Raw genomic sequence first — 27,524 nt, forward strand, 5'->3', positions numbered from 1 at the left:
TTCATGAAATTGCAAGAAAATTTCATACTAATAGGTATGAGATGTGTAAGAAAAAGCTCATTTTTTGGCGTGTTAGCATTTAGATTTATATTTAAAAATGTTGAAAAAAAAATTATTGAACTATACCGTGTAATACATTTGTATTTTAAACCACTTTTATTCTGTATAGTACTGTATCATGTTTATTGGTCTTTATGCAAGTACAGTAGTGTTTGATAATTTGAGGTGAATGGGACAGAGTCCACCTCAGATTATCATAAAACTTGAATTATTCAAAAAACAATAAAAAATTCTTTAAATTCTGGTTTTAATTTAAAAAAAAGAAAAAGACAAGCAAAAAAGCAGCACTAGCATAGTTACTGTATATTTATTCTTGAAAATAGATGTCATACAATGTGTTTAAAAAAAAATTAAGAATGCAAAAATGGCTCAAAGATGAGAAAGTGATTGAGAAGGGTTGGATATGTAATTGATGGTGAATGATGCTGAGACACTGATAGCTTTCAACTGCTTTTTCTAAGAAGTTTACGTAAGCAATTAGGGGGAGACAATGTCATATATGTCCACCATTATGAAGAAAATAGTCAAACTTGCTTCTCTTTCTCATTGACCCCCCCCCCCCACTCCCAAAAGTAAGAATAGTGTATGCCCATTCCAGAGAGAGTCTAAAGGCTGCTTCTCACTATGACTGGGTCCCGACACAGGATCAGATAATTAAGGTAAAAGATAATAAGACTTTGTTGGACATAAACCACAAACCGCTAAATGCTATTGGCAACCACAACCGCCTTTACTTTCCCTCTAGTTTTGTGGAAATTTCAAAGGAAGACGCTTGATGGGGGAAGAAAAGCTTCCCTTTTGTCAGTATTCTATGGTCTTTATATTGAAGGCCACAAATTATTGCTTCCCGGAGGTCTGAGGAGCATGACTAGATCCAGTCATAGTGAAAAGGGGCCTTTGTGTGTTATTACTGGAGTTACCCACTATTAGGCTGCCCAGTAAATTTCAAACTGAAAAATTAGGGACAATACGTACATACTACATAGTATTCCCGGAAGAAAAAAAAGAAGTTGGATTCTTGGAGGAAAAAAAGGGAGAGAGGGGAGTCTTAGGAGGAAATTGAAGATTTTCAGTATCTCGGATTATCCGGAAACTCAAACTTTTTGGTTCTTGGATTTTTGAGACTTTACTGTATTGATATTTTTGGAGGTGATGAATGACTCAATGGTGTCTCAATTGCTCACACCAGAAAGTTTGATTTAAAACACTAGATTTTCATGATAAAACTACTATTATTTAACCATACATGCACCTTTGCAGAATTTCTAAAAAATCAGTACAAGTAGAAATGTGTTGTGTGTGTGTATATATATATATGCTTATATTATTTATGTTGTCAGAGTTGTGCTTGTTCCGTGTTCTTGCTTGTGCTGCCATCTGTCTTTAATATTTTGAACCGAATATGATAAATGCTTGAATTTTCATGTTATATAAGTAACATTTTGAAGGTGCTCTTACTCTCTGCGGAGAGACTTTTCAAATGGGAGGCCAGTTTTCATTTCCGCCTCAAAGTTAGAAAACTGCAGAATGTACAGTAGGGTGGAACGAAAAAGGGTGTTTTTCATTTTTCACTTTTTTTGGAAATTGATGTTGCCTTAGTATTCAAAAGATGCCTTTCAAGGTTTTAAGACGTTATACTAAAATCTAGGAAAATATTTTAATATCTTGAGGTTCCTCACGGACCCTAAAGGTCGAGCAAAAAGACTTTTCTAAGTGTACATTATAAAAATCTATGTAAACATTATATATATATATATAATAACCCCTTTTTGGGGGGGGATGGGGTGGGGACAAAACTATAACCATGTTCCAAATTATAAAATCAAAAAAAAAAAACATAGTTTGACGGTAAAGGTGCCAGGAGGATGCCGCTCTTGCTTCCTCTGTTATCACACTTATTACATTTCACTTTTTTGCAAAATAGTCCACTTTTTTTTTCGAACGATGGAAGAGAACTCCTTGATTTTACTCTGGCTTGAATGAAGCCTTCACACGACTCTCGGTTGTCGATACAGCAATAGATGCTTCAGTTACGAGTCGTAGTCACCGTTCAACTGCTTGTGTGTGACACGGTAAAATTCACATAGAAAAGCGGGTTCAGATAATTTTTGTGGGTCCATTTCCTGATTTTTTATAATAGGTGGTTCAGTCACTCGCACTTGATCACATGCAATTAGTTCCGAATAGTGCTTAGCAGAAAAGTTTATTTTTGGAACATGGAATGTACAGATTTCTGCTTCTGATAAAATCCTTCATTTCTAATTTTTAGAATTCTCTTGATTCTCAGTTTTTTGCCCGTACTATTTCCATAAGATATATCTGATCTGCACTTAAATCAGTGTTGTCACTATCCATTATCGGAAGGCTATTAAAGATTGGTTTAAATATCACAATATATGTATAGGTAATCTTTCACCATTTTCCAAACTTTTTCCGATATCACCTTGAAGCCCGTGTGACTGATGGAACATCCATCTAGATGCTTCACAAGATGCCTTAGAGGTAACTCATTGAAGTGAAAAAGACAAATAAGCCATTGCAAGGGATGGCCTATTTCTTTCTCTATTAATTTGATAACACCATTTTTATAACCAGTGTTGGTAACAGTTCCGTCGCATCCGATCGCCATCAATTCCTTCATATCAAAATCTTGCTTCAAAAAGTCTAGAATTGATGACTTTATATCCCTTGCTCTACTGCTTCTTGGAGTTGTGTGGCCGAGATAAATTGACTCGGGTTCCTGCAATATGGTAATGTGTTCTTCAGATATGGTTCTTCTATGGAAAGAATCACCTTCTTTGACATTAGCTAAGGTTTTGTCTTTTTGACCATCAAAATATATTCCTCGCACATTTTGTTCTAGGAATTTCATCTTGCAAAAGAACTCTCTGTGATGCTCCTCCACGCCTTATTTTCATCCGGTCTATTGTCATATTTGGCTTCTCTTTCGTCAATAATCCAACATCTTCCAGCACAGCATTCGCAATAATTGCAGCTGATCGATCAGACACATCTTCTATCACAAGCAAGAGCAACATTTGGTAATTTAGTTCTCATCTGTGAGGATGATGGTAGAACTTCGAAAGCAAATGAAGTACTTGCTTCGGCACAGATTGATGGACCAGCTTAGGTACTGGTAGATGGAAATGCTAACTTCAACGGCAAACTGTGTTTTGGCTCATATAGATCACTTTCCTCAGAATCGTTGGATATATATGAGTTTTCCATGGTCGATGAACTAGTTTCCGCCATTTCTTCTTGAGATGACTTCAAATGGGATACCATTTTCATTTTCCTTTGTTCATTGTTTTTCAATTTCTTCATTATTAGGACATCTACTCGACCAATGGCCATCTTGCGTGTACTTCTTTGATATTGCAAGAAATCTTGCTCTAAATTTCGCACCTTTCTCAACTTGTCACACTTAGTCTTCAAAGTCACATTTGCATTCTGCATTGTCGAACAATTTCCGTGCTTCGCACTGAAAAGATTTCAAGTTCAACTTGAAAGTTTGAGAATCTTTCCTTGCTTTCATATTTTTCTGAAGATTCTTGTATTTACAGTAAAAGTCTTTGAAAATTTTGCATATCCGTTGGTGAGAAACCGTAAGAACTGAAGTAATTTTCCAAATATTTTCTATCTTTGGTACGATAATTTCAAGAATGTCTACAATAGCTGGATCTTTTCTTGATTGTCGTGCCTTCATATTGCGTTGATCGTCATCGCCATAGGTGGGCAAGACCCGAGAATCCAACTCTTTAGGATTTCCTAAAATGTCAATAAAAGCTTAAAAGCTGGTCGTAATTTTGACTGCTATACACCCTCTCAGTTAAGGGGTAAGATTGCAGATGAATACTGGAAACAAGGGAAAAACATCCAGTTCACTTATCGAATCATGTGTTCATGGGAATAGGATAGCCTCCTCTGCAGTGTCATCTTATAGAATTCCACACGTGCGTAAAACTTTAGGGGCGATGAGGAACCTCAAGAAGTTTGAATTTTGGGGGAAAAAAAATTAGGAATGGCATTTCTTCACATAAATGCATATTTTAAATTCTATTACAATAGCAATTTCAAAAAAAAAAAAAAAATTTCGTTCCACCCAAATATTTTAATATTACTAATGGCTGCTATGCAATTGTGTGGGCATCACTCTGGACTCTCATCGTGATGACCCACGTTCAAACCCCATTGGCACGCAGTGCTGATTAGCTGTGGGTTTTCTGTAGGTTTGCAACTTCAAGGATTGAATGTGAACCAGTCTCCTATTTAAATAAGTCTCTCCGCAGAGAACAGGCAGACCTAAAACATGATACTGAAATAACATGAATATTCCAGCATTTACCATCTTTACTTCAAAATATGGAAGCCAAAAGTCAGTATCAGAAAGAACATGAAACAAGCATAATTTTGAGAACAAAAATATGTTAGGGTCACACATACACTAAGAATGCACTAGTAGTAGTAGTACTACTAATACACAGTGATTTAGAATTCCTTGTTAAAATTTTGTGGGGGAGGTAAGGAATAACATGAGAATAATTTCACAAAGTACTGTTGCAAACATCATGCAGGAGGCAAAATCATAGCTGCCAAGTCTCCCGAATTTTAGCTTCATCGTTCAACCTCCTGAAAAGTTCTTAAATCTCCCGAATTTTTACGAAAATCACAAAAAATCCCTCATTGTCCCTGAAAATTCCCTACTTCATTACAAAAAAATCCCCACTTATGAAAACAATCCCTAAGGAATTTCTTGTGGGGCATGAAGAACTCAAGGCAGGACTGCAGACAGGCCAAGCTGGCCTTGGGAACCCATCCGAATATTGCCAAAAAACTGATCTCATTGAACAGGAAACAAATTTGACAGGTTATACAGATCATCACTGGTCATGCTAACCTAGCGAAACACCTACACAACTGTGGCTATACAGATTCACCTATTTGTCCTGCGTGTGAAGAAGAAGACGAAACTCCACTCCACTATGTGGGACGATGTTCGCCTCCTCTATCCCGAGAAGGAACTACTTCGGTGATCATCAGGTGACACTAAGTGAAGTTGTTAATGCTCCCAGCATTTACAACCTGGTAAATTTTCTCAATTACACTAAACACCTAAATTCATGGTGAGTTTCAATTCTGCTTTAACTTGAACTTTCATGCATTACTATTTAATAACTTCATGTTGAGTTCTCAGCCATATCTCTAAGACCTTCTCTGCTCCTTTTCTAAAAGGGCACCGCAGACAGGAGCAGCCTCAAATTTTCTGACATGGCTTTACCGGTTGCGGTTCTCTATAATCTCCCATATACAGAGATTCAATATAATGTGGTGGCAGATACCATAACTTTCGTCCCCGGAGCAGCCACCAAACTCTGGGTATTTCCACAGAATAATGTTTTTCTTCATTCTCACATGACCCACAACTCATGTTGAACCACTTGGTGTTAGAGCAATGGGCAAAATTTGCCTAGGCTTTTCCCCTATGAGACACCAAATGATGATGATGATGATGATGTGGGGCATGAAACCTCTTTTATTTTCCCTTTCGAAATGACATCACACATCATAAATGGGGAAATTCCCATTTTAAGGAAGTTTTACAAACCCTCTGATGGTAACAAGAAAGTTGTTTGTCTTATCGTGCAGGGAAATAGCTTAGCAGCCAATAGTAATAATTGAAGATTGATTATAGTGATGCGCATATGGTCAAAATTTCTTTTGTTGAAGTTACATATGTGTAAACAAAACATGAATACTGATAAGTAAAAACATATTTAATAAATTTTAAAGATACTTATTCCGATGAATTTCCTTTCATCAAACGTTCCAGAAGAGGGCAGACTTTTCCTTTTTGTACAAGCTGTGTTACGGACATAAACATCGGTCATGGAAAGACTGCCATCACTCGTGAAATGAAAAAAAAAACATCAAGCAAGTGTCACAAAAAGTCAGTGTTCTTTAAAAATTGATGCTTTTTCCTTCATCTTCCGATGATTTTGGGGTCATTCGCGCAGAATGTTTGTTCACAGCGTTTCTGATTGAACACAATATTTATTTTTACATCATTGAAGTTTTGGCCTCCAATTTCACTTGTTTTTCACGTAGGGATTTTATTCCCTATGCTTTAACTTTTATGTTTGGAAAATCCCTATTGTATTTATTAGGGAGTGGTTTTAGCGTAAAATACGGGTTTGCACGAAAATCTCCCGAATTTTTATTTTCAAAAGTTGGCAGCTATGCAAAATGTGCTCAGAAGGTGAAAGAAAGGATATAGTGTAAGCAGGTGGTAAATCAAATGAAATTTATCTCTTTATCATTATTTCAGAGTTACAGCTGTTGTTCGATGTTGTGACCATTTTCTAGAATGCAGGACTGATAGCACTATTTCCCAGACTACTAAACAAGACATGCACCTCGTCCACATTCCTCTACGGAACTTCTAACAAATTGGTACATTTTGGAATGTGTGTATATGAAATTGCCTTGCTTATGCTATATTCCCCCACCAAATTTGAACGATGAGTTCTGAATCACCCTGCATTCATTTTTGAGTGAATAATGAAATGAATCAAATGCCATATACACTTTTACTTCATACATTTTTTTTGAGTGTATGCTTTTTCTTGTTGTGTTTGTTATACATGTTTATCATAGTACATAAAATGTGCCACACATTTTTATCACATGTGATGTGCATTTTTATTACAGAAAAAATAGAAAGCTTGAAAGAAAAGCCATTGAAGATGTCAATGGACAGTGTGGGGGGATGGCCAGTTATACTCGGAGATAAATGGGATGAATCTAAATTTAATTGGATGGACACTCTGATCAAATTGTATGGAATGGGATTCAGTCATGCTTCACTCTTCACTATTTTTGTAGAGACTGACTTTAAGGACACTACAAAGTACACTCTTATGGTAATACTCTTTCCTCCCCTCTCATAATTTACTTATATTATTTTTAGATTTTATTTAGTTGCCTAATCATTCCACTCTTCGAGGTCTGTATACTGTGTAGCTTTACTAGGCTTTAGATGACCTGAGCTTTGGAAAAATAAAAGAATAACTTTAAGAGAACGACAAGAGTAATTTTTAAGAATGAAACCAATCATTCTATTCACTTTTTTGACCACCGCTTGAACAATGCTCAGAAAACCTAAGCCGCTCGTCAATGAGAATTCCCAAATCTGTGACCCTTGTTGCATCTGAGATGGAAATACCATTCCACTTGCAAGTGAAATGTATGTTGTTTGAACAAAAACGAGCAACCATGCACTTATCAACATTAAAGGTCATGCTCCATTTATTTGCCCATGCTGCAACCATATTCAAGTTTGTCTGGAGCATCTCTTGGATTCTCTACTACCCCAATACACTCCATGTCATCTGCAAATTTGCTTATAATGCTATCAATGCTCTGATTAAGTTTATCAATAAAATGTGAAATAAGTATAGAGTACAAGGATACTTACTTGAGGGACTCTAATTTTTGCACCTATCCAATCAGAAAATTCCCCATTCAGCATGGCCCGTTGTGATTTATCTTGCAACCACTACTCTATCCAATTCAACAAAGTGCCACAATCACATGTAAAAATGCTTCAAGAGTTTACCATATTGGACCCGATCGAATATCTTCTGGAAATCGATAACTGCGAGAAACTTACAAATAAGAAGATGTATAAGTGAGAGGTCACTGCATCTTAAATAATATAAAAAATTAGTGAAAGTTTTTCATAACCCCTGTCTATATAAGTTCTGTCTTTACTTCCATCTGACATTGCAGTCTGATAAGGATGGAAATTTCCCTGTGAGGTAAGTGAGGTTGCTATATTTTGGCAACTTCTGAAGTGGGATAACACTTATTTCCCTCTAATAAATGGATCACAACCTTGGGTTCCATTGCAAAAATTGTTTGTATTGATGTGTACTATCACCACTTTCATTTTAGCTGTAGAGTTCTGGGACACCTGTGATGAATTCTAAAATAACTAAATTTTATAGCATATTTCAAAATATATTTTGAAAATATTTATATCATGGCCAAAGCCACCAGACACTTCACACACTGTCTGGACTGCTTCTGGCATTGGCCAACCAGTTACTGCCCACTGCGAAAAAATCCTTGAATTTGGACATTGCCGGTGCAATATATAGTTGCACTAACAATATTCCATCACAATTCCTCAAAAATGCTGGTTAGTTGAACCCAAGGTCCAAATTTATAGTAAGGGAGGGGTCTTGGATAAATAAAATTAAAATACATCACAAAATATTCAAAAGGGATTTTAATTACTTTATGTATTATAAAAATGTTTATAAACACTACTTTTTTCAAAACAAATAAAAACAATATTTTTGTATATTTTCCTTCAGTTGGATGAACCATTTCTGGGTGCACCTGACCGAAGTTATTATTTAGAAGGATTAAATAACAGTATTACCTCAGCATATTTCGATTACATGGTAAAAGTAGCCATTAATTTTGGAGTAGACAAAGATGTGGCTCAACAGGAACTTACTAAAGCTTTTGAATTTGAGACAAAGCTTGCTAAGGTAGGTAGCTGTCTTTGCTATCTTTATTTTACATACATCAATCTATTTTTTAGTCATAATCATTGATGCATTCGTCAGACCTTGTTTGAAAATTCAGTATTTTGTTTTTTTTTCCAGATTACTTGGCCAGCCGAAGAGAGAAGAAACTTCACAAAATTATACAATATGTTCACTATCAAACAGCTTCAAGAATTGGCTCCGAAGGTGGTTATATTCTTAGATCTTTTTGAAACAACAATGAAATCCACATTTTTTTTTCAAAATTTTTAGATATCTTGAAAAAATAATTTTCCATGTAGAATGAAAACTATTATCTGAAGTTTGTTAATTGAACACCTATATATTTTTCATAGAGCCTTCAATGAATATCATATCCATATTGGTTGAAGTAAATTTTAATACAAATCATTGTTTTTCTTTTAGGTTGACTGGTTGAAAGTAATCAATGGCTTTTCAGGCATTCAAATCACAGAGGATGACACAATTATGGTTACAGAGCCTGATTTCGTCAAAAATTTTTCAAATATCATTGATTCTACTGATAAACGGTGAGTTAGGCCCAAATTTTATCATATGTAAAATGTTTTTGTCATAGAAATTGCTTGAAGATGTAGTGTAGATGCGATATCAATGAGATATTTACATTTTGATTTGAAATAAGCTTATATCTCTTATTTCAAGACTGGGCTAGGTTTTGTATATATTGATTAATGTTATCAGTTTTTCCTTCACCAGTAATCAAAGAGTTTGTATTCGCCCCTCTCCCCCAACATAAAACTGCATGACAATTGAGTTGAACTGTTATTACAAGATGTACAGAAAACTTTCTATATATGTAGAGATGATTTTTTTGGAAAGAAAAATTCATCTCTGTTCCTATAGGGACCCAAACCCACACCTCTCTCATATGAGTGTGCACCACTACACTATAGGAGCAGATAGAATATTTTCTCTTTGGAGCATATATAGACTGAGTGGCACTGTGCGATGAATGAAGACAACAGTCAATGGCTTGTAAATGATATTGAGGCCACCAGATGGCGACATGTGTAGAGAAATATCTTGCATTGACCACAAGTAGAGAGGACATCTTTCTCTACATAAAATGTTATTTTAATGCTATTTTTCATACACTTAACGATGCAGTTGACAAGTTATGCTTATTGAAATTGTATGAATTTTCAGCACTCTCGCTAATTATCTTGTTTGGCGCATGATCCAAGACTCTATATCACAGCTTTCAAAAGAATGGCGGGATTTATCACAAGGTTATGCAGAAGCATTAACAGGAAGAACGCAAGAACCGGCTCGATGGGAGATTTGCCTTTCTCCTCTGAAAGCTGATCTTGCAGTTGCTCTGGGTTCATACTATGTTCGTAATTATTTCAAGGAAGAGAGCAAAGAAGCTGTAAGTTTTGTATCTCATATTTCTGAGTAACGTATGTTTGTCATTTTGTATGATTCTGATTTATCTACATTCCACTGTGAAATGCTGATGAAAAAAAAATATTTTATTCCTAAAAATGTTTTAGCTAAAGCAATGAATAAGTACTATGAGTATTAATTTATTTTTCAGGCTGAGAATATGGTTGGGTACATCTTCGATGAATTCCTAAAGATTCTACAAACAGTTGATTGGATGGAAAGTGGGACAAGGGCTAAAGCTATTGATAAAGTATGAATTTGTAACAATTGTACGGGAAGAAAAGTTACATTTTTATTAATATTTTGTGTATGGTGGTGGTGTGTCTCAAAATCTAATCTGTTGTCAAACTAATGTTCAATCATGGGAAATTTTTTTCCCATACAGAGTAAAAGCAGTCGGACCCCTGTGGTTTCATTACAATCTATCCATGATATAGAGGTACAAAGAAATATTTTACAGCACCATTAAATACTTTAACCAGTAGAATATGGCAAAAAAATAAAATAAAATATGTATACTGTACTTGCATTGAAAGCATTAGCCTTTAGGATAGGTGTTGGAAAATAATTGTGTACAAAATATCTATTTAGTTACCAACAATATTTTACAATGAAAAAATTTAAATGCATTACTTAAACATATACTTGTGAGTGTAACAATCATTTTCTTTTTTTTTTTTTCACTTATATAAAATGAATACTTATGGAAAAAATTGGTTAAAAACTTTTTTTTTCTATAGATGGTTGAAAATGTCTATTCACTTCTAATTTTACATCAAAATCCAAACAATGTTTCAATTATTTCTGGTTGATTCAAGTCACTAAGCTTTCAATAACTTAATTTTTCTTTTCGATTGCATTGGCAACTCTACAAACTTTTGTTCATGGGCATCTACATACTGCAGCAGGGCCCTAGGGCTAAGATCTTCGGAGGGCTTCCAGGTCAGATTGTCATGGGCTGTAATAATATTCACCTTCTATAGTGAATTTATAGTGTGAAAAAAAAAGATAATCATTCCATGCCCCGTGATAGGATATGATTTCACTGACTCATAATGTCAAGTTCATATTTACTTGCATACTTGCGGGATGTCAAAAATGATGTTTTGCATACAGAACCCTATTGAAAACTGAATGAAAGTTTAAAATGCAGAAAGAGGGGAAAACCGCTAAGAAATTGAGGAAGATACAGTTTTTAAAAAAAAAAATTATAATCTGACTTTCATACCCCATTTTGCAGGTTAAGAATAAACCTGTTTTTTAAATCTGCGATATTTTTAAATTCTTTTTTAAATCTCTGTCAGAGATACGGAGAAATTTACTCTCCCAACAACATATATACTATTGTTAGGCTGGGATTACACTGTAAAAGTTTTGTAAGAGCTCTTTGATAAAACTTGAAAAATGCAAACAATAAGCAACTATTTTCTGCTCCATCAACCTAAACAGGATTGCAGCATGGACAAATAAATGGAATATTTCTTTCAATGTTGACAAGTACATGGTCGCTTATTTTGGTTTGAACAACCCACAACGTTTCACTTATGGATACAATTAGGATAACCGATCTAGGTATTCTTAATGATGAGCGGCTTAGGTTTTCTGAACATTGTTCAGTGGGGGGGGGGGGGGCAAAAACTTAATAGAATGTTCGGTTTCATTTTCAAAAGGGTGTCTTCACATTCTCCTAAAGTAATCCTTCCACTTTTCTGGGGCTTAGTTCCTTTTAGATTGGAGTATGCCACCAGGTTTTGGAGACCTATACTTACAGAGGGGTATTGACTTGGTCGAGGAGTCGCAAAGAAGAGCCACGTGCCTTCTGTATGTCACATGTGGCTTAAGCTATGAAGAGTGACAATTTTTTTTAATGTTTACATTGGAAGAGTGCAGATGTTCATGGGACAGGGGGTATAATTGAAAAGCTTAAAATTTTCAATGGGATGGATAAAAGGGTCCAAGAGTAATACGTCATTAATTAACTGCTTTGACAAGGGGACCACCAGTATCAATTGGTAAGGGACAATTCTAGGTTGAAGTGACACAGGGAGTTTGGAAGTCAAGAATTCTAGCAATGGGCACGCATTTAAAAAAAGAAATATGATAAGCGTGTTGGGATAATTTGAGAATCTATCCATTCTTAGATGAGACAACCATAATTGTTTATGGGCAGTATATTTATATTTTATCATAATTATTGGTTTTTTATTGCTTTTATTGAATTGCTGTATTTTTGATACATTTTAGATATTTATTCTCGACATCCATATTTTTTTTTCATCTTTTTTCAGCAACGTTGTTAGATATTTTGTCTATTGTGGCCTTTGTATTTGCTATTTGTATAATCCCTGCCTTAAGCAGATGATCATGAGACAATGAGCTGTACCTGTCCAAGAAAAGAACCTAGAGAGTGTGTTCAATGTCCATGATAGGTGTCTAAGATGTAGAGTATTTTGGAAATGCTTTTATATAGGCTTATGGCTGGTTCCATTCAAAACTGTGCAGTATAAGGGAAGTGTTCAGGATATAAAGGTGCTCAAAGTGACAGGTTATACCTTGTGTCTAGGAAAATCTTTCTTGTTGGACAGTCCACTCTACCATCTCATTACTCTTAATGAGAAAAGGATTATAATTATGCTAGTATATTTACTGTGCATATTACAATATTCCCTGCACATAATCTGCAGACGAAGTTGCCAACTGCTATGGATTGTCTGTAGTTTCTACGGATGGCCTCACACTGAACTACGGAGCTGCAGGAGACACTCTCAATACTACAGAAATCGGTTTAAAAAAATCAGGTCTGAGTTTATTGTGGTGTTTTACTTATTTTTATGAAATTGCATCCATCTTTACTGTAACTCAATGAATTTGTATACACATGTGTGAGAGAGTTTTATAGAAGACAAACTCAGAGCCGATCTGTTTTGTCTATGCGTGGAAGACAATCTCTAAAGTCGCATCTAAATCTGCCACTTTACTTGATGCCCAAATGCGCAAAAACCTGTTTTCCATCAAAACTGCCCCATGCTGTGGGCTAAAACAGGTTTTTGAATGATTCAGTGTGTCAGCTTCAGACCTGGCTTCATTTGCATCATTCCTAGTGCATGGTTGAGCTAGTCAAACTTGTGTCGAAAAGAATGTTTTATTGTAGTCGCCATAGGAGCTCCGATACAAAAAAGGGGGAGGTCTAGGATTGCTAGACATCTGTGTATACTGCCCAAGTATGCAGATTGAGATTGCATTGAATATTCATGAATTATTAAGGGGTTCGACAACCTCAGAGCGTTGCTTTGGGAGGTGGGAGGGGCTTATGGGGGCTGAGCCCTCTAGGTTCCAGTGCCACTGAGGTGCCGTATTTAATGAACTTTGAATTAAAATTTAAAAAATATTAATTTTTGAGTTATTTTTTATTGTACTGTGATTATGCTGTACTGGGGTGGTATACATCCCCCAATGGCAAAGCTGCACATTCACCACTACTGACAAGCTTTAAGCCAATGTTGGCATGTCTGTATGTTTAAAGAAATGGAATAAGAATGAATTATACATTGCTTCGTCTTTATAGTTTTTCTCTAAGATGTTGGAATTTAGATTATACAACTTAATTTGAAGGGAAAAAAAAGTTTTTTAGAGATATATAGATGGCAGGTGGATATGTGTAATTAAAAAAAAATTTTTTTTTTGCAAAAAACAAAAAACTGCTACAAGGACCCTCTCGATTTCTAAAGATTTGTTTGCAGTGGCAAACAAGTATGAATGATTTTTTCTCTCTGTAGCCAAAAGTTTAACTCTGATTTCTTTCTTTGGTATGCATGACAAATTGAGAACATTTTTATCCTACAGCATTTAACATTTAGTCCTCTTTTTATTTATCTTCTTTGGCCCATCTTTAAATTTTACTAAAAAATTAACTATTTTGGATCAGATATTCATTTTTAAATTTCTAAAATATTCAGAATTGATATAATTGACATTAATAATGCAAACAAATTCCAAAGCTACTGAGTGAGAACTGACTAACATTTTATGCATTTAAAATCCTGAGGAATGTGAGCAGCAAATTTTGACATGGTTGACGTGCAAAACATCAATATATCAGTATTTGTTGAATTTTTTTTAATCACAAGATCCCCTTAATTCCTTGATATTGAAGGAATAGGAGCTGAATGATATGTAATGTTATATAGATTTACATCTATTCATTCTTAACGTGTTTCTGCACATTAAATTTATCATCTGCTATCATCATTTATTGCAAAAATAATAGATTAAAAATTATATTTTTTATTTTACAATTCCAATTCACTTATATATATTTTTATTCCATAGGCAAAGAGCATGACCACACGTATTGGATATCCAAATGAACTGAAAAATGATACTGCGGTTACTGAATTTTATGCTGGTGTAAGTTACAATCATATATCATGCCCCAATGGAAGCTCTAGTGAATTAAAACTGTTTTTTGAAAAACTAAAATCTGAAACGCTTTTCTTTTTCTCATTCAAGATGCAACTTGATAAAGATTCATATTATGAAAATAAGCGGAAGCTATACAAATTTTCAACAGATAAATCATTCAAAAATTTGGGTAAGGTGAATGTAAAGGGGAAGTAAGTTTGATATTTTACTTATTAATACTGTTTGTTTTACTTTTTTCAAACATTTTGCCACAATTTCTTTTTGTCCCTCTAAGATAAAAAAATTACAAATTAGTGTTTAAATTTTATTTATGTAAAGATGCTCTTAAGAAATTATAAGTTTCTTAAGCTTATTATTCAACAATGAAAAGATGGGTGGTGAATAAAAGCGTTTTCTACAACAAAAATAATGTGATTGATTGATTACTTTACAGAAAGGAAAAGTCTAAAAAAATTGAGTTTCTATTTTGTGTTTAAATGCCCGTAAAAATCAGTTCAGAACTACTGCTAAACCATTCATGCAGGTTGTAAAAATTATTTTGGATAATTTTGGCCCAATGTGGTGTCTGTAATGTTTTTATGTTGCCAGAATTATGCTTTTTTCATGTTGTACTGGGACTGCCATCTGTTTTCAGAATTTTGAAGTGAAAAATGAAAATGTCTGAATTTTCATGTTATGGAAGGTTTTTGTTCAAAAAGTACCTGACCATAATTTTTCTTACGTTAACCAATGAAGCTAGGTTGTGTGCATGCATGTAGTCTATCCTAGTGTGCATGCTTGCATTTTTTTCTGCCTGCAGAAGCTGCTAGTCACCGGTATTCCGCCGATCAGTGAAGAAGTGAGCTCCATCACACTTTTTTTCACAAAATGGTAGGGAAAACTTGAGCAACTCCACTGCATTAATCGTGATGGAGCTGCCAGTTACAGGACAGAACCTCTTGATAGTACTCTTTGGTGACGGTTGTGCAATACAGTGCTGTTTCATGACGAATCTTACCATTAGAGTCAAAGAATACTATCAGTATGACTTTGATATCGCATCTATTGAAGACTAAATTGTCAGTCAAAATGGAATGAATGGATTCTTGCCTTGTCTGCAAGTTCTTTGATCATGATTCAATGATCCTGCATCACCAGAGTCCTCACTTGATGATCTCACCTCAAATGATCTCATTTCTGGATGTTGAGGACTACCAGAGAATGCACTTCCATTGATGTATAGTCATTTTTTGAAGCGGTTGTACCCATTCCTTTATCAGCGTGGTGCCCATTTCTTCGTATCCAAAAGTCTGTTAAATCTTGTGGATTGTTTTCACTTGAGATTCATCAAATTTCTCACAAAATTTAATGTAGTGGCATTAAAGTTTTTCCTAAAATTTCGTCAAAAACAAAAATGCAACAAAACTTACACTTCCTTATTTGCAATCTGCCGGCAGATTAAAATTTGAGTATTAGCACTAGGATTGCCTACATACGTGCACCAAATCATGCTTCCCTAGCTTTATTGTTTTATGCAAGAACAATTATAGTACGATACTTTTTGAACAAATCTTCTATGTTGAAGATCTGCCTGCTTTGTGTGAAAAGACTATTTTAAATGAGGGGAATCAGCTGACATACGTGTCTTGAACTTAGAAGAAGTTGGAACTACAGTAAACCAACTTCTGTCAACCACAACTATGCCACCAACAGTGTGTGCACCTATATTCTCACAATGACAGTCCAACATGATGCCCACATGACTACACAGCGGCTCAGTTCAAAACTACTGCTAAACCACACATGCACTTCATCCACATTCCTCTGCGGAACTTCTAACAAATTGCTACACATTGGGATGTGTGTGTACGTGTTGTGAACCTACCATGAAATTTGTTTCTTTGTAATGTAATACTTGTTATGTGTAGTGTGCAGCCATAACTTTTTTTAACTAGAAGGTACGTGTAATGATTGAATAATTATATCATTGCAGGCCTGTTGCTCTCTGTGGCAAAACTTTTTAATGGAGAGATCGGCTCACATTTGCACTTTAAAGTTGGAAACCATAGAAAACCAACTTCAGCCGACCACCACTGTGGTGACGGTGGGGTTCGAAGCTCAGTTCAAACTGCAGGTTTCTGCTTAATTTCTCCCTGTGTGCATGTAATGACTGGTGCAACAAAAATGATTGAATGAGAGAAAGATAAATTTAGACAGCTCGCAAAATTTTTTTTTTTCCAATACATATTTTGTCATTAGTTTGAAAAAATATATTTCTACATTGTCTGTATGGGTTGAGAGAAACATGCACTGTTTCCACAAAGATGTTCAAAAAGTTGTTGAATTCAATCCAATGAAATTTTTCATTACTTTCATCCTGAAATTTCAAGCAGTTATTATTTTCTTTGATAGATGGGAAGAGTTTGCTGCCGAAGTTCCAAATGTGAATGCCTACAATGCTATTTTAGAAAATACCATAGGTGAATAATATTCTTATTTGTTCAACCTGCTTTTTTTTTTTAATGTAGCATTTCCATTAATGTCGAAGATTTCCTAAAAGTTGTTAATTAGAAGTTGTTAAAACAAAACAACGTAAAACTCCTCTTCATGGTCTCCCTTCTTTTATGGTTACGTAATAATTTCTCTTGTATAATAAAAGTATGCTAACGCTTGATTAACAGTCACTCTTCTTTTACGAACAAATTTTTTTATCTAACCAGTGTTTGCAAAAAAAAAGGTTTAACTGTATTAGTTGCACACTGCTTCCTTAATAATACGAAGACTGGCGAAGTTCTAGAAGACCTGCTAAGAACAGACAAAAAAGTTTGTAAGAAATTTGAGTATTGTATGTGAAAATTTTAAACTTTGTGTATGTGGAAACCACTGGAATATCATTGGTTCATCAACCATAATATGATTGACTTACTATGAACTTCAATGAAACAATTGAGGGAGAAATTTCTAAAAACAAAAGGTAATTTTTTGTCGAATTAAAATAAAAATCTTCTAGAAATAGTAATGAAATATTGTTATGTATCTGAAAAGAAAAGGTAGCATATCTGTTGACATTCAAATTAACATTACTGCTGTTTGACAGTACATGCAACTCATTCCTTTGCTTAATTTCTAATGAATTGGTTGCATGCACAAATGTGTTGTGTGTGTGTGCGCGCTCACGCAGCCCTACCACATTTATTTTGTCTGAGTTATAATTGTTCCTTGTTACCGGTGCTGCCATCTGTTAATTAACATGCTAAATTACCACTACTGTGGGAATTACTTTGATAATTTTATAAATATATATTTTTGATCAATATGTACATTTCATTTCCAGTGTTGCCAGCTGGAATTCTCAAGGATGCATACTTCAGCAAAGACAGACCGAAGTGAGAAACTTTTCTCAAAGCATTCATTTGTGTGTGTGTGGACTAATTTAAAAAACACTCTGAGATTATTTTTATTTGCAATTACATGCCCACATTTCTTTTATTTCAGTTATTTAAATTATGGTGGCATTGGTTATGTTATTGGACATGAAATTACTCATGGATTTGATGACACAGGTAGGGGGATGGATATTTTTCATCTGAAAAACACATTAAAAATAATGAGTTGAAATCATTTAATGGCTAAATTAAACATGCCATTGTCTTTATTCTCAAGAATAATACTTTCCCATTTTGTTCCATCTTTTTAAACAAAATGTAGGAAAACAGTTTGATAAAGATGGAAATAATAAGAATTGGTGGGATCCTGAGACCAATGAGCGATTCAACAAAAAAGTACAGTGTATCATTGATCAGTACAATAACTATACTGTTGAAGAAGCAGGTGTGAATGTGAGTGTTTCTTTTTTATTGTATTTATTAGAAGATTGATTCCCAGCCCAATTCAAAATATACACAATCAATTGAAATTTTTTAACTCGTTAATCAGAAAATTTTTATAGACTAATTGACTGATTAATCTAATTTTAATAAAATGCTTTCAAATGCTAATCATTTATAACAAGCATAGTGAAGAGTAAAGTACATTAGAACCTTGATAACTTGACACACCAAAAGTATCAATGAGCATGTCGAATTAAGTGGATGTCAAGTTAGCAAGGTTTCACTTGATCCCACAATCCCAATTTTTAAACAGCATTAGTGATATGTACATGTACTTATAGTTGAGCAATTCTATTTCATTACCCGTAAAATAATTTTTCAAAAAATTATCGCCAATTTTCTACAAAAAGTTCCCAAATGATCTCGAATTATGGTGAAAAAAAAAGCATTATGTTATGCATCTGTCATTTGTGAATGAGCAGTGCAATTTCCAAAAGTTAGGAAAATGTTTATTTTTTAACTTAAAAATTTTGATATCAAAAAGTTTTTTTGCTTATTCAACCATCTTTCACTCAAAAATTTCAGATATCATCCGTGCATATGTGATTTTTGTAGTCCACAGTTCAAGTTTCTATGCTTTAAAAAATGGGAAGTGACCCTGTCCAAAAAGTATGAGGAAGTATTTTCTACTAAAAATGATAAAACACAATGAAACAATTGTTGAAATATACGACAGAAATGTCATGGAAATTTATTAACTGGCCTATCCATGGGCACTTTGGAATAATTAGTTCTGGCACATCACAAATCATGGTCGACTTAAGCCAGATCGCTGTCTTGCATCGAGTTAAAGAAGTTGATGTCATGGAAGTATTTTGTATTCGTTTCACGCACCTATTCACTAGATGTAAACAATATAGGAACAATATATAAGAATGTGTTAAGATACTAAAGCTGCTTGCTTGAAGCAATTTAATATACTGAATGTATTTGTCAAATTCTGGAATTTCTTCAGTTAAAATCAGTTATTTCAAGTTGAACACTGATTTCCATCTATTTTTGATCTTCATATTGTTGTTTGCTTCCCTTTAAAACTGTATCAATTATGTAAGTGGGGGAAAAGTTGATGCACTTTTTCAATATGAAAATTGCTGTTTACAGTAGAGATAACTAATTTTGGTCTTTCTTCTAAAAGTCCCATCGAACTCAATTCGGAATTGAAATGATCACCTTTTTTTCATTGATTGGACTTGTATTTCCGCATGACGAAAAATTTGATAAAAATATTGATTGGAATGCATTTAAATATTTTCATTTATTTAAAATTTTATGCATAGAAACAAAATCTGAAAAATTTGATTGTTTTCATCAAATAAATCACAGTAATTTACTAACTTTTAATAAAATTTTTAATCAATTATTGATAAAGTTTATTAACTCAACTAAAATGTCTGTGATTAACAATTGATTGATCAATCAGACCAATCCTAATTTTAAATTAAATATTCAAATTCCAATATTTTATTTTTTCAAGGTCAACGGAATCACTACTCAAGGGGAAAATGTTGCTGATAATGGAGGTATCAGAGAAGCTTATAAGGTATTTCAATAAATTTTAATCCATATGGTTGTCAAATTTTATGTAAGAATGAAATCATCTATCTACAGGACTTCCCCACTTGTCCTGTTTTTCCTATTTTTTTAGTAGAATGTCCTACTTTTGTCTTACTTTCTAGTTCTTGCTCTACTTTTCCTACTTTATGACAAATTATTTCAGTGTGAAAAATAATTTTTAATTTACTACTTCATAGTCTCTGACTATTCATTGTACAGTAACTAAAATTTATCATTAAAAATTATGATGCATATTTTGTGCATAGGTGAAACAACAGTTTGCATAATGAAGTAGTTGGATACATGGGTCTATTCTAGGTTTTTGTGATGCTGATAGTACGCAATAGCATTCAATTGTCTTCTGTATTTTTAGGACATGCAGAAGCATAAACAAACATACATGTTATTGCTGAAGTCCAAAGTGCAGCCAATTCGCGATAGGGCCAACCACTTCGCAAATTGTCCAAAGTCTGAATTGCAGAAATGATTCAGAATTTGGCCGGCCACTTTGCGAAGTGACCGGAGATCCCTGGCCAAAGTTTGATGTAATGATTTAAGATGGCCCGGTAAAAGATAGATCTATTTAATATGATTTTTCTGCCAAATTTTGGAGTGAAAAAATTATTACTGTATGACTACGGTTAAGGAGGAAGTTGGGGGGGGGGGGTACCCCATCTTAATTTTTTCTAATTTTTTGAGTGGGAGCCCTGTACCTAGTGTAATGTGTTTATTTATTTTTTTAACTTAGGTCAGTTTTATGTACAGTAAAACTTCAATTATCAAGTTTTAGGTTATCTGTGGTACTTATCTTAAATCGAATTAAAAAAGTGTGCAGTAAAAGGATATACAAACATTTTATATTGAGATCAGCATGTTTGAGAGCTTAAAATCTTACTTAAATGCTCAGCTTGGTTCAATGAGAGACAGTTTTTTAAAAATGTGTACATTAATCTTTGAAATGTGAATTCTATATTGTACAGCAATTTACTAAATGTAACTTTATCCTGTACTGATTTAAAATTTTTTTGCATTGTATAGCAGTTGAAAATGATTTTTTTGTCAACGTAATTTCCACCACATTATATGATTTACTATTTAGCTATCTTTACTTAACCTCAACATTTTAAAAGCTCTGTATTATCAAAGTTTTTGATTGTCTGAGGCAGATCCTGTCCATATTAGCTCAGACAATCAGAGCCGTACTATACTCATTTCATTATATGAATTTATGAAACTCAGAATTTATGAAAAAAAGTGAGAAAGGTAAGTAAACTCAGATGAAATTCTTGAAATAATATGAAATTTATTATAAATACAATGCAAAGTTTAATGTATTTATATTAATATGAAAGAATATTGTATGAAAGTTGTTTTGTGGTCTATTAAAAGGCGTATCATTCATGGGTCGCTGAAAATGGTGCAGAGAAAAGCTTGCCTGGATTGAAGTATACTCCTGATCAACTGTTTTGGATGAGTGTAGCAAATGTGGGTATACCATAAAAAATTCATTGATGCATGCTGAGAAAATGGGATATGCATTCTAACATATAATTATTCAATGATTGCTTCTGTTTATATTAATTCAAAGTTTATTGACTGCAAAAATTATTTTTAATTTAATGATTTTAGCAAGTGAGATTGTGAGAAAATTATTGCCATCTTTCATGTTCTTATCAATGAGCAATAATATTTTTAGAATAGTTATTCATATTTATTAATGTCGCCCCCCCCCCCCCACACATTTTTATAATATCAGGCAAAAAAAGGAAATTTTTTACAAACACAAAGGCTTCAACAAGCAAAATGCCTAACGAGTTGGCTGAAAAAAACAGGTCCATAAAAATATGGATGTGAAATATAACCAAAATACAGCAATCTCCAATATAAAAGCCTATATCATGAACGAAAAACTAATAATTAATACTATATAGTACACTGCCCATGAAAAAGATTATGGCTGTCTCATCTAAGTATAGATAGCTTTTAGATTTATCCCACTATGTTTATTGTACTTCTTTTTAAACATGTCAATCGTGTTAGAATTCACAACCCCCGGAGGTAAGCTATTCTATTTATTCACAACCCTATTAGAGAAAAACTGCCTGCGACACTACAACCTGGAACTATCCCTTACTAAACGATACTGGTTTCCCCTTGTTTAAGCAGTTGATTGATGGTGTTGACTTGCTAATATAGCATATTAGCATTCTTGATCAAAATACAGTCAACACTCATTACAGTGACCCAACATTATAACCACCATTCCATTAGAATGACCTGTAGGACAAGTCTAAAACATTTTTGTATAATAAATATATATTATGTTTTCTTTTTAATGTAACGGCTACCCAATAGAATGTGTATTTTCAATAGAACAACTTTGGACTGTTATAACGAGCATTGAGTGTAGTATGTCTAGCAAACATTTTAAGCTGGAGAATTCAGTAGAAAAAGCATTGCACCTAAAACAGTGAAATACTTTCGCATGTTTGGTTGGTTTCTGTAATATCTTTCATTTCCAGTTAATTGTTATGAAACTTGATATGAGAGTTATGTGGAAATAGTGTTTTTGGAAATTATATTTATAAAATTCATTTTTTTTATGATATTGAGAACTCAAAGGGGCAAAAACCATGGATATACAAATTTACTTTTTTTAAATTTAGTCCTCATTCATATTTTCTCCCACACATTTCATTTTGGTTTTTATTGCTTTCAGGTATGGTGTGCTAAATTTAGAAGTGAAGCACTGAAACTAAGTGTGTTGCAAGATCCACATAGCCCTGAAAAATACAGGTACCATTTTGATTACTAACTTCATTCTTCCAAATTTTGCAGATATGTACTGCCAAACTATAGTACAGTGAAACCTGTGTATGACAATACTGTCTATAACAATTAACCTGCTTATGATGATGTTTGCTTTGGTCCCAGTGGAACTTCATTCAATAGGAAATAGTGCAAATGCTCAACTGTCTACAATGATAACCCGTCTATAACAATATTTTTTAGCTATTTCTCTAAGTCCTACAGTAACACTATAAACCTGTTTTACTGTATGTGTGTATACTGTTCCGGATAATTTTTCACAAGACTTCAAGATTGTAAAACAAGAAGCGGTTCGACAGACAAACACAGATTTATTTACAGAACAGCAATTTACGCGTATTTACAAGCTAATCAGAGAGCTAACAACTTTCTCACAAAGTTTAAACACAACTGACTTTTCATCGAATCTCTCTAATCTCGAATCTAGCATCTGGCTTCACTCTTGCGATCGCCTCATATTTATAGCTCTGGTCGAAACTTCGAGAAAAGGAACATTCCACAAAATTCTACTTTACAGTTTCCAAGTTGGCGGCGCACCGTACGGAGGTGCGGAACCACTGTCTGGAGGGGCGGGACCTAGAATGTTCCCACCAGTTCCATCTTTGTCCGATAAACTGAAACTGGTATCAACTCTGGTTGCCAACAGAAGACTGTGATAAAGAATTGTGCCATCTATCATCTATAGTTCGTAACAATATTCATGCATTATTTTAAATATGTTGTTTTCATTCAAATCAGACAATTTTCTCTATATGATAAGAGAACAACGCCCATAAAACTAAATTACCTTCAAACAAAACATTCTTAATATCAAACACAATCATTAGTGACATTATTAGAAGAAAAATAATACAGTGAAACCTCCATAACGGACACTCCTAGTTAGTGGACACACTACTGTTAATGGACACTTTTGAAGTGGGATAGGGTTTCTCTTGACCATGATTTTTCTGTGGAACAGGGCCTCACTTTACTTTGCTATGCATTAAAAGACACTCATTAGTGGACAAAATTTCCCCCGATGTTTGTTATGTAGAGGTTCCACTGCGTGTATGAAATCCAGCCTTTTTTTTTAGAACATCAAAAGAATGTATTTTTCATATCTTCATTTGTACCCTTTACTTCCAATACTGCTTTTCAGAAAACTTTCCTGACACAGGGGTACAACAAAAAACGGCGACTTGACCGCAACAAAAAATTGCTACGGCAGGGAGTCCCCCATTGAGGGGTTAGCTCACCAACCTCTGGATGAGTATAAAAAACAAGCCTGCCATTTGGAATCGGCAATAAATTGTAGGTCCCGGTCTAATTAGCCCTCGTGTGCCGAAAACATGACTGTGGTGCGACAAAAATGATCAAATGATCCAATACTGCACGTGTTAAAATCTTGCGATATGAAAAAATATGAATCATGTTCGGGAAGTAAAGATACAGTGCTAGTACCTGTTCACAACATTTTTGTTTGAAAAAACATCCTCTGCAAATTATTTACTGGTTCATGTACTATCTTTATGTAATTATTATCATTGTCCAAAACTTGTAAGTCTTGGCACCAGTATTTGTTTCTCAATGTCACAGAAATCTGCTGCTGGAACCACACTGTAACTTCATTTTTTATTGTTACATTGTCATGGATGTATTTCCCTGCAAGATGTTTCTTCAGGTAAAGAAACAAATGAAAGTTAATGGGTACAGGGTCAGGGCTGTGTGGTGAATAGGCAAAAACTTCGTACTTCAATCTTTTGAGAAGGTGCTAAATAATTATGGTGCTAAAACTTTTTTTTCTCCTTTTTAGAATAATTGGATCTCTATCAAACAGTCAAGAGTTTTCCCAAGACTTCAATTGCCCTTCAGGGTCCAAAATGAATCCAGTAAACAAGTGTCAAGTATGGTGAAAAGACATGGACTTGTCTTATTGTAGGTTTCTTGTAACTTTCAACAAGAGTCAAAAAAATTTATAAATACATTCTACTTACATATTATTTTGTTTTTATTCTCTTGAGGAAAAAAAAAAAACAGAAGAAATGAAATAAAACTGATTTTCTATTATATTATTCTGTAATAAATTGGAAGCATTAAGTTAAATGACATTTTTGGTAAAAATTGATTCTGATAGGTTGATAGTGTTGAAAATTTTCATTATGGCAGTCATATTCTATTAATATTATTGAAGATAAGCTTGTTCTTGGTTTTTATCAATTGAAGATTTTTCGAACCTATCACTGTTGAAGTCAATAGATTCTGTTAATAAAAAACATTGAAAAGTAATTTTAATTCATAATCACATGAAAAAAAGGTCATTCAAAAGTTTTTAAAAATGGCGAAATTGCAAAAAAAAAAAAAAAAAAAAAAAAATGTAGCATTTGAAATAATAAAAGGTTACATTTAAAGTCTATTTATTTTTTTGATTCATTCCCCAATTTTTTAATAATTTTTATGGCAATGCACCATTGTTTTTATACCATCCTTGAAGATACATAGTTTCTGTACAATGTGATCTAAATAGCTTCCTTCTTTAGGAATTGGTTATTGCTCTTGATTTTTTTTTTCACAAAGAGAAATTTATGTAAGTGTGAAAAAAATTCCTATACTGTTGTATGCTGTGTCAGTGGAAAATAAACAAGATACTTTCCAAGATTTTTTTTGTCCCTAAATTTGTAGTTGAGATTACAGTCAATACCTAAAAAATGTGTACATTCTTCTGAAAGGATGCAGTAGCCCAGACTAATAAAAATCTCACATAGAAACCCATCTGTAGAAAATAGATTGCTGCAAAATTACTGCAGCATATTACTATCGCAAGAAGTTCTTATACACTATTACTTAATACCATATACCAACATTTTGGCGAGAGACAGGTAAAGAAATAGCATTTGGAATTGGCTATAAATTGTATGTCCTGCTTCAGTTATATTTTATGTATACCATATCTCTGGCTATCTTTTATGTATACGGCTGGTCAAATTGCTAATTTGCAATGTTCAGACTGATTTATGTCTGTATCCTCAGCTTTGATTATGCACTTGTGATTGGTAATCATGGGAAGCAATTAGTTTGAAATTCTTCATTAATGTAAATGATTTGGTTTTTCTAAATCAAATTGTAAATAAATTATCTATTGGCTGACATCTATATTTTGCTATTACTTATTTGAGACCAAGAAGTCCTCAAATAAGTAATAGCAAAATTAAAATGCAACATTTTTTAGTGATATAAATTAAATTTCCAAATAAAATTTGTCTTTTATTTGGCAAAAGTCAGGCAAATATGTGCAAATACAGTCAAACCTTGTTAATGGGTCACTCTTGGGAAGGCAAAAATATGACCATGTAAGCGGAGTGACTTGATAAATGGATCAAGGCCATGACCTCCCTACTTCCTGTCCCCTATTGATGTATTTCTGCTCATAAAACCAATTTTTCCTTATTTAAATGAGCTCAGTCTTGGAAATCAGGGAACTTTGCAAAAGCCTAAGATATGGTTTTTGACTGCTGTAGATTTTTTATAGCTTTTATATTGAAACTACTCCAGTAACAATAATAATTTAAAAAAAAAATAGTTCAAAGCCATTAAAATGTTTCGAAAGGAATACAATGTATGTATATTTCAACTAGTAATTATTAAAGTTAAAACAACTATCCAGGTTCTATAAAAATCAGTGAAATAGTTCAAAGACAAAGTTTATTTTTAAAAATTGTAAATTAATATAACTTTTGTAATCATTTCTTGATAATGAAAGAAGTACAGTCAAACCTCGTTAGTGCGTCACCCAGTTAACAAGTTACTCCACTTACCGGGCCACTTTTTGGAAGTCGCAATTGTCTTCAGGCAGGAATCGGCACAGCTATGGCTTACTCCGTTTAACGAGTCACTCCGTTTATTAAGTCATATTTTTGTTCTCCCAAGAGTGACTCATTAACGAGGTTTGACAGTATTATAATCTGTAATATCCACCAAAACATTATTGATAGCATAATAATATAAACAGCACTGTCTTTACGCATGGGCGCACGGCCCGGAGGCCTCAAGAAAAGTGGGGCCTCACAAAAATGAGATCTCGTTGAAATTCTCAAGAATTTGCCTGGTAGGGCCTCGCAAAAATTACTTGGCCCAGGGGCCCATGATGTTCTTATGATGGCCCTGAATATCAACAATATATTATTCATGCTTAATTTTTGGGGAAAAAATGTAAAACCTTTGAAATAGAGACCCCTCCCCAGGGCGATAACTATGATTTTTGCTGTCCAGGGCAAACATTATTTTGCCACCCCCCCCCCCAGCTTTAAAATTCCATAATTTTATAATGGTGTTCTTTGTTCCCACCTAAAACTGCTGTCCCTAAATTTTGCCGCCAGGGGCAGTTGCCCCCTGCCCTCACTCTCACAAAACAGTAAGAAAAGAATGCTAAAAAAGATTTCTATTTAAAAAAATTAATGTAAGAAAAGGGAGAATCTTGCTATGGGAGTCAAATTGGCCATACTTGCTGGGCCGTTTTAATGCATGCGGCTACCCAGGAATAGGGTGGAGGTCCTGGGTCCATAGGTGCCGCATATTAATTGCGACCAAAAATTGTTTAATTTTATAACAATGTATCAGCCTATAAGATTATAAATTATCAGTGACCAGCAATTACAATTTAGTGGGGGGGAAAGAATGCATGAACACTAAAATTGATACTCTGTCACTCATCTTAGAGCCGGGGCCCACCAGTCTTCTTTGTGGGGGGGGGGGGGGCATACTCTGTCCAGTGGCAGGAAAAGCGCCAATGATCATTGAGTTTACCATGAACATTATATGAAGAGTTTCT

The 27,524-nt window shown here is 34.0% G+C and overlaps 1 protein-coding gene across 2 annotated transcripts in view; it reads left to right on the forward strand.

Annotated features, from left to right (window-relative positions):
- The window catches only part of LOC149075456 (neprilysin-2-like), a 58,271-nt gene extending 32,917 nt beyond the window's left edge, over window positions 1-25,354 (forward strand). For both annotated transcript variants that reach the window (XM_089242807.1, XM_089242808.1), the window contains exons 5-20: window positions 6,769-6,980; window positions 8,439-8,618; window positions 8,736-8,822; window positions 9,042-9,166; window positions 9,804-10,026; window positions 10,195-10,293; window positions 14,373-14,450; window positions 14,553-14,656; window positions 16,857-16,924; window positions 17,779-17,830; window positions 17,940-18,007; window positions 18,153-18,283; window positions 19,809-19,874; window positions 21,278-21,373; window positions 22,608-22,684; window positions 24,513-25,354. In XM_089242807.1, coding sequence (XP_089098933.1) covers window positions 6,769-6,980; window positions 8,439-8,618; window positions 8,736-8,822; window positions 9,042-9,166; window positions 9,804-10,026; window positions 10,195-10,293; window positions 14,373-14,450; window positions 14,553-14,656; window positions 16,857-16,924; window positions 17,779-17,830; window positions 17,940-18,007; window positions 18,153-18,283; window positions 19,809-19,874; window positions 21,278-21,373; window positions 22,608-22,684; window positions 24,513-24,612 — 1,766 coding nt within the window. In that variant the 3' untranslated portion in view covers window positions 24,613-25,354. The remainder of the gene's footprint in view (window positions 1-6,768; window positions 6,981-8,438; window positions 8,619-8,735; window positions 8,823-9,041; window positions 9,167-9,803; window positions 10,027-10,194; window positions 10,294-14,372; window positions 14,451-14,552; window positions 14,657-16,856; window positions 16,925-17,778; window positions 17,831-17,939; window positions 18,008-18,152; window positions 18,284-19,808; window positions 19,875-21,277; window positions 21,374-22,607; window positions 22,685-24,512) is intronic.
- Window positions 25,355-27,524: the final 2,170 nt, after the last annotated feature.

Source organism: Pholcus phalangioides, unplaced genomic scaffold (assembly GCF_987345545.1).
Source record: "Pholcus phalangioides strain wild (caught in Gottingen) unplaced genomic scaffold, Ppha-v1.0 ptg000015l_1, whole genome shotgun sequence".
Classification (NCBI taxonomy): domain Eukaryota; kingdom Metazoa; phylum Arthropoda; class Arachnida; order Araneae; family Pholcidae; genus Pholcus; species Pholcus phalangioides.